Below are 8,697 nucleotides of genomic sequence, written 5' to 3' on the forward strand. Positions count from 1 at the left end.
AATGTAATATTTAATATTTATAATATTGTGTTATATATTAAATTATATTAATTAATTATAAATATAAAGTTTGTTTTTTGTTTATCAAATTCATATTAAAACTTAAATACACATTGAAATTTTAAAACACGATAATGTATTTTACAAAAACCTTATACTTAAGTGTTATAAATATAATCTTATTTATTAATATTATCGTAATGAAAAAAATATAGATTATATATTTGTTAAAACCAAATTAATAGAAGGAGGGTGTTTGATAATTTATATAAGTTAGAAGAATAGAATATATTTTTAAGGGTAAAAATAAGATAAAGTTAGAGATGAAACACTGTTTACCCAATGTTTTAAACTATTTTGGGGAAAAATAGAAATGGTTCCGAGATTATAAAGATAATTCTTTATGTTATATAGAGACAATTGAAAGGAAAAACAATATCGTTCATGAATTTGAGGATGAGAAAGACAATCCAAGACAATAAAAAAGCCCTATATTTCACAAAGTCCAAGAAATATCATTTTTTCTTTTTGCTGGTTTTAAAAAAGGGAGATTTTATAGGTTTTTGTCGTCATCCAGAGTTCAATTTGAAGATATTTTGCTGGAATTTGATCAAAACCCCAACGCCGACTACCCAGTCTCTGACTTGGGTGCGTTAAATTTGTGTGGTGTTCCTTTGTTTAATAGAATAAATCATATCCGTTATGATTTGGGAATTGTGCTAATTGGTAAATGATAAAATGTTGATGCTTACCAACTGTTTGATGAACTGCCATGGCGATATTATGAGGGAAAATAAAGCTAAAGAGCATAGTGTCTCCTCTTTGCTTCTCTCTATTGAAACCAGAAAGCAAAATTGAGCGAGCCATAAGAATTCAATATTAAATCTTTGAGGATGAGGATGAGGATGATGATGATGAGACTTGGGAGTTGGGAAGATGAGATTGCTGATGGAGAAGAAGAGGAAGATGATGACATAGAACCACTCTGTTTTTTGCAATTCTAAATATTCTTCAAGTAATTCACTCTTTGAACACCATTGGTTGTTTGAGCCACAATGTTAAATTTGGAAGCATCAGAACTACAACAAACCTTGATTTTGTATGATTATGAGTTAATCTTAGGTAGAGCATGAAATCTTGAGGGGGGAAAAAAGAAGAAATATGAGTCTTTGCAACATATAAATTGATCTCCGTCTCCTTGGCTGTATATTGGGTGGGATGCTCGTCTTTTCATACCTCTCATGGTGTGAAAAGATCATTAACCGAATAAATTAATATTCACTTCATGACAAATTTTCCATTGGGCATATCGTGGACTCCATAACCCCATCTCTTCATGCTAAGACAATCTTCCACCTCGATAAACTCCAAAGAAGAATATTTGACTATAGAATCCCCAGAGTAGAAGCTCTTTAGTTTGGGCAAAATTTTAAGGGAAATATGGGTAAGTCTAGGGAACTCAATGTCATTATGAGTTGTTTGCTCATCTCCACCAGAAATCACAACCATCAAACTGTCACAACTCAAAATCTCTAAACGTTTCAGATTGGAAAGCCCTTGTGCTACTCTTAATGGGAATACGGTCAACAAGGAATCACAATATGCAATTTTAATGACTTGTAGATTACACAGGCTTATATATTGAAATGAACAATCAAAAAGAAGCTTCAAGTTATCAAGGTGATCCAGATGGATGTCTTCCACTTGGGAGAAATACTTTTCCTTTGATGTTTTCCTTTGACCAAGCATCAGGTCATTGGGTGCAACAAAAGTTTGTGTTGCATCCTCATCCTCATCCGTTGTCTTCACCAAGCATGAAACTTTGTCACATTCCTCCAATTCAATAGACTTTAATTCATCAATAGTACTCTCTCCATAAAGGTCTGGTATGATGTTATCCAAATCTTTTATCCTCTTTAGTACCATACCATCACTTACCTGAAACAGTTTCTTGATTGGCATCTTGAATGGGAACTTAGAACTTTCAATGTGTAGTCGACGTTTTAAATATGATTTTGATGGTTCCGGATCAATTCGCAAAAATATTCTCCTAATCAAAGTATTCTTTTGGATAAATTGAAAAAAGAATTCTTGCAACGTTTCCAAGTAGGTACCTTGAGGAAAAAGATGACAAGCATCTGAATCCATTTTTAAATGCAGAGCTCTGAACGATTTCAGTTTACTTATTTCCAGAAGACCAAGGCGAGACACTGCATTCTTGGCATCGGTTCCAATATACAACTCTTCCAACCAAGTGAGCTTTAATATGACACCAACTGTTACATCAGATAAGCCATCACATTCCCCCGCATCCAACACCCTTAAGTTGGTCAATTGACCAATCTCTTCGGGAATCACTTTAATTCCGGTAGCTCTAACCTTTAGAATCTCAAGGTCTTTTAGCTCCCCAACTATACAAATTTCATTGAGAGATCTATTGAAACTTAGATCGAGCATGATGAGTTTTGTGAGCAGCTTCAGTGATTGTGGGAGGGATTTGATGTGATTAAAAGCCATATCTAAAACTATAACTTCTTTCATGCCTCGAAAGAAATCATCAGGAATAATGGAAAGACCATTGCTTTGTATAAGGAAAGTATCAAGGAGTGGGAAATGAAGCTCATGATCTGGAAGCTTATGAATTCTATTATCCATGAGTGAGATCTTGGTGTAGCTTTCTGAGGTTCTGTTTCTTGGTTGCCATTCTGTCAAATCTTTTCCAGCCTCCACTAAAAACTTCTCCTTCTCTTCACCTTCAGAAGAAGAAGTTACTAACAAAGCCACATCACGCACAACATCATGCATTTTTACTTTGTCTCCCGGCTCAAGCAATAACAAGGAAGAGGATGTGAGGGTGTCAACTGCCATTTCGACTCTTTTTTTGGCATCGTTAATGCTATCCAGATTATCAAATATGCGTAGACCCACCCCATATTCTGCTAAGCGTAACGTATCTATGATTTCATCTTCTCCGAACAAACTACACAGTAAGAAGCAATATTTAGCTTCTTTGCTTTCAAGTAAGTCATAGCTCAGCTTCAAATGAGTAAACGCCTTCCTTATCTCTGGAGCAATCTCTAGAGGGGCATGCTTTCTTAGTCGGTCAAGTGCCCCCTCCCATGTATCAATTTTTTTATTTTTTAAAGCATTTCCCACCACTTGAATGATGAGTGGCAGTCCACCACATTCTTCAGTCACCTCTTTTGCAATTTTCACCAGACTAGAATTATTCGCTAACTTCTCATCACCAACTATACGTTTGAACAGGACCCATGCTTCTTCCTTCTTCAAAGTGTTTACACAAATATTCCTATCTACATTCATCCCTTCACCTACATCCATCCTTCTAGACGTCAACAAAATCTTGCAATTCATGTGGTCTTTCCCACATGGTATGCCAAGATCAGAGAGGACTAATGGTTCCCATATGTCATCTAAAATGATTAGAACCTTCTCCTTATTAATCATTATCCGCTTTGCAGCTACTTCAACATTCTTCTTAATCTTTTCAACATCTACAGTCTGTGAGACAGTTATAAACACAATCTCTGCAAATAGATTCTTCACTTGTGCAGCAACTTCCTTGGCTAATGTAGTTTTCCCTACACCTCCTGATCCATAAATTCCAACCATTTGTATGCTCTCATCTTTGATAGCTTGAATGATTTCCCTCAACGCCAACTTGTGGGTATCGATATCATCAAGATTCTTTGGTTGGTAGAGGTCTACCAATCTTGGGGTGGGAGTGGGAATGGAGACACAATATTCATGAGTTTTGCCATCTTCTTGATGCTGAAGAAGAAAAGAGGTCATGTTTATCGCCATCTTACTGTAATGGTAGAGTGTGCTCAAATTGACACAAGGTCGTAAGTTGAAGCATGTCTTCTTGGCGTTGGCTTCTTCTTCAAGAAACTCTCCCACCTTGGATATTTCAATGTCTGCCTTGTCCAACCAGTTCTGCACACCATCTAAGAGAGCTTCTCCCTTTTCTTTAGCTGCATCGATTCGTTGTTGAACCCTACCCCTCATATCCTTGAGCTTTTGAGCTTCATTCTTCAAGATGTCAACATTTTTAGTGTAATTTCGGATGTAATCAATCTCCCGTTTAGCCGCACTAAACAACAAGTCCACTATTTTCCCAGCCACAGTATTAGCGACCTCCTCCGCCATTCTAGCTGGGTTACTTTTCTTTTCTGATGGTTTGGATGGCAAAGTAGTCGACAATATAGCTAATCTTCAAACAAGAAACATTTATGCTAAAACAGAAAAAAGAAGAAGATAGTATTTCCTTAGATATGAAAAACAATATTATGATCAACCAAAAACCGAAGGCCCTGATTCCTAATATTGTACACACATTGAAGATGAGAGTGGTTGATTGGCTTACAAAAGCTGTAAACGATAAGAGTGAATATTGTACACAAAAAGTGTTAAGTGTGGTGGCAGACCAAGACCAAGAAAAAGGAAAAGGCAAAGAAAACGAAAAGTGAAGTTGGCAGTCACTTATCATTTTTTGACACCTGGTAATGGTCTTGTAGCAAATCATGGAAGGAAGATTTACTTTTCCTAAATTGACGACAATATCATCTTCTATTCTAATAAAAGAGGCCATGTGGCATCTTTTCAGTCCCTTCCAGCGTTTTTTCCCACCCATATTATTAAACTAAAATTCCTATTCTACCCCTATGATACTATATTGTTGCCTGTCCCATTAATTCAACTTCTTCTCTTTTGAAATTCAAATTGTTTGGGAATCAACTATTCCACTTATTTTAAAAACATAGCATTCCAAAGAATTATCAATTAAATCATAAGAAACCAGAAAACAATATCAAATCCTTGATCAGTTATGGTTACTTGATGATAATGGCTGATCAGGTAATGTGTCGAATTCTTTACATAGCACAGGTTAAAAAATGCAAGAAAGATCGTTGTACTTGTATCAATTTGGTTATCATAGCATTCTACTTCCGTTTTACTCCTGTTAAAATTCCATCATCCATAGCAATGTCATTCAATGCTATAATTGAAAGAAAGGAAAGTAAAACACTATAAATTGCAAAGAGATGAAAATGCAATGCTATTTATTATCCGGGATTGAAATGCCATTATGTTGAAACGATGTAATTTTTGTTGTAGGATCATGAGGGTTCACATATCAATGGACTTTTGATCAACTTCTTGCACTCATTTTGGCCATCTTCACTAAAAGTCCATGAGTTTGTACTAGAGTTCATTACTCCAATTGTTAAGGCTACTCTAAAGAAGAGTAACTATGTTATATCTTTTTAAAATATGCCTTAGTATGAGGCATGGAAGGAAAGTCTAGGGCACGGAACAAGGGATTCTAAAATAACCAAAACAAAACTGTTGGCCAAGAAGCCACAAAGAGTGAGTTTCTTTAAGCTTCTAATTAAAGCTATGAATCATGGAGGGGGGGAGTGATCTTCAAGATGTAAATAGACCCATGGAAGAGCCTCATGCCGCCTCTGGAAAAAGAGTGAGTTTCTTTAGGATGTAACTTGAATCATGGATGTGAATAATGTAAAGAGATAAGATTCATTTGGATTTGGGTTTTTGTTCATGCAGAGTGCGGATGGAATTTGATATACACCTGAAGCCACAAACGGATTCTTGAGCAGTAAAGATTCATCCTATGGAGAAGCTCGAGGCACCCAAAGTCGTTTTCGAATAGAAAGGAAATTTTTCGATATATCTATCTAACTTATGCTTAGATAATTTATTGATTTAAAAATTTTCTTTAATACTATTTTACTATGTCTAAAATGTTCCATTTATTTCCTCCATATCTAGTTTTTTATATTATGACAAAACAACAAGTTTAATCATAACTTCAATAAAATGTTGCAAATTTAATGAAAGTATAGATGGAAATAATGTACTTTCATTAAATAGACATGTCGTTTCTTCATATTACAACATAAAAATTTTCATCATCTTCTACTCTAATAAATTAAAATTATTTCTGTCACATGTCATTTTCTTGTGGGTTTTGAAACATATCATTTTTTGATATTTTTTTAAAGTAAAATATAACCATATGTCAATTTATGGTTTTTCTTTAATTTTCATAAATTAAAAGCCACAGTATACTAATATTTATATATGTAAAGTATTAAATACAATAAATCTACTCTAATAAATCAATTAAATAAATTTGAATTCCATGACAAAAAAAAAAAAAAAAATAATAATAATAACTAAGAAATGCTAATAATATCCAATTTTAAAAGGTTTTAGCTCCATTTTTTTGGTTCTTCCTTTTCTCAATGGTAAGTTTGCATATAAGCTTTAAATGGGTTAATTTTGAAGGATTTGATTGAACTTATGCAATCAAATTTTATGTTTTTCGTATCACTAAATAATATTATATTTATTTTTTAGCATACGATTATTTTTACAATAAAATAATGTTATTTTATTTTTATACCAAAATAACAATATAAGTTTACTTAATCTAAAACACCACATACTTTTAATTCAACCTAAACAATAACATAATTTTCTTTATAACGAAAACGTTATTATGTTCAATTTCCTATGAAATGTGTATGGAGATTTCTAGAGCTTCGTTGGGAGTCAAGACAAAATGGATTTTCGATCGGTAGAATTCATACAGTTTCTCCTAACCTTGATGAAACATATTTTTTTTGTGAAAACTTTTAAATACAATCGAAGTTCCGAAGTCATTTGTAGAAATCTGTATGGCAAAAGAAAACGAACATGCTACTTTTAGAGAGGCATGTTGATAGCCAATTTGAGCTGGCGAGACTCCCAAAAGAATAAGAAGAGATAAAGCTTGGAGCAATTTTCTGATAATCTATTTACACTTAAATACTTGAGAAGTAAAAGCTTCAAGTATGCATTCCTATAACTAAGTCTACTGGCATAAGAAAAGGAGAATTAAAAGGAACATGGGAAACTAACGTGCAAGCCTTTTTAAAGGACACATGCTTTATTGGTTGACAGGGCCAGTCCAGACAGTGGACAACCTGGGCGACCGCTCAAGGCCCACGTCACCAGGGGCCCCAAAATTTATGGGCTATGTAATGCATATATATAAAAAATTATTACCTAAATGATTTTTAGGGCTTAAAGTTGGTTCAAAATCAAACTAGCTCAAAAGATAAACAATTTGGCATGCTTGTTATTGCTAATTGAATGCGTTTATAGTGAAAAATAAATGATATTTTTTTTGAATCTTTATTATATTTGTCTTTAAGGGGCCCTTTTTTTTCTTTTTGGACCGGCCCTGTTGGTTGACCTAATCCTAATTGACTCAAACAAAGAAATTGACTAATGACTTGTAGTCGAATCCTTCTTCTTAATCACGATAACGGGCTGGTATAGTCCAATTACGTTTGGGCCTGTCTGTTGTGATGTGGGCTCTTTAAATGATGTTGCTATCAATGCCGGCCAGGAGAACATCGACCTTGTCCTCCAGGTTGTGAGTGGTGGTGTCTGGTTTATTGGAGCCCTAAAAGATTGGGTAATTGTTTTGAAACTTAGTGAGGTCTTCCCAAGTAGCTTCACTAGAATCGCAGCCTTGCCAATGTACCAAAACTTGATGTTGGTCGGAGTCAGGGGGACCGGATGGTCTAAAACGGATGATGGAAGCAGGTAGCATGACCGGGTTGTCGTCCATTGCCATCAAGTGAAGAGGAGCTAGACGTGGAACACAAGATGGATCCGACTACCGACAAGAAGTTCCAGTCGGTAAGCAACTTGTCCGATTTTGGCTGCTATCTTGAACGGACCAAAGTATCGACGGGCTAATTTGTGAGATTGGCGATTGGCGACTGAGGTTTGTCGGTAAATGCGGAGTTTGACATATACCCATTCACCTGGTTGAAAGTCTTTTGCTACTCGATGTTTGTTGGCACTTTTGGTCATGCATGCTTGTGAGGCAGCCAGGTTGGCTTTTAGTTGATCCAAGAGCCAACTATGAGTAAGTAGTGTGCCATCGATGGACGCGATGGTGGAGGACCCTGCAATGTAATCTGGGAGAGCTGGTAGTGGTCTTCCATAAAGTGCCTGGAAAGGCGACATTCCAATGGAGCTGTGGTGGGTGGAGTTGTACCAGTATTCCGCCAAGTAGAGGTAGCGATGCCTAGTAGTGGGTTCGTCACTGGCGAAACAACGCATATATGACTCGAGGCAGTGGTTAACCACCTCCGATTAGCCGTCATTTTGGGGGTGGTAAGCGCTAGAGTGCCGAAGAGTCATGCCTAGTTTTTTAAATAATTCTTGCCAAAAACGACTGAGGAATAAAGGGTCGCAGTTGGAGATGATGGAATGTGGCAATCCATGAAGACGGTAAACGGTATGGAGGAAATGAGTGGGTAATGTGACCGCGGTGTAGTTTGGTGGCAATCCAACAAAATGTACACTTTTAGATAGCTTATCGACGATGACCCGGATGGTGGTCTTCCCCTGTGATGGCGGAAATTTGGTAATAAAGTCCATGGCTAGGTCATCCCAAACCTGGTAAGGGTTACACGAGACCGTATGGCTTATGAGTTACATATTTAACCTGTTGACATGTGGGGCAACACTTGATGAACTCTCTGATTGATTCTGTCATTCGTGGCCAATAGAAGGAAGAAGAGAGGCGACGTAGTGTCGGTTGTTGTTGGAGTGGCCACCGAGTGGAGTGGCATGGTGCTCAGTGGTGAC

At 36.2% G+C, this 8,697-nt stretch overlaps 1 protein-coding gene across 1 annotated transcript; it reads right to left on the reverse strand.

The window, feature by feature from the left end:
* Nucleotides 1-528: 528 nt before the first annotated feature.
* On the reverse strand, nt 529-4,358 carry LOC145011588 (disease resistance protein At4g27190-like). Its single transcript, XM_078970325.1, has one exon. It carries the CDS (start codon nt 4,168-4,170, stop codon nt 1,279-1,281), a length of 2,892 nt encoding a protein of 963 aa, XP_078826451.1. The 5' UTR covers nt 4,171-4,358; the 3' UTR covers nt 529-1,278.
* Between the last annotated feature and the right edge of the window lie 4,339 nt (nt 4,359-8,697).

This window comes from Lactuca saligna, chromosome 8 (genome assembly GCF_052625555.1).
Source record: "Lactuca saligna cultivar CGN05327 chromosome 8, ASM5262555v1, whole genome shotgun sequence".
Lineage (NCBI taxonomy): Eukaryota > Viridiplantae > Streptophyta > Magnoliopsida > Asterales > Asteraceae > Lactuca > Lactuca saligna.

Excerpts from the sequence above, each read along its gene's own strand:
- LOC145011588 (XM_078970325.1), bottom strand. The coding sequence starts at position 4,170 with ATGGCGGAGGAGGTCGCTAATACTGTGGCTGGGAAAATAGTGGACTTG.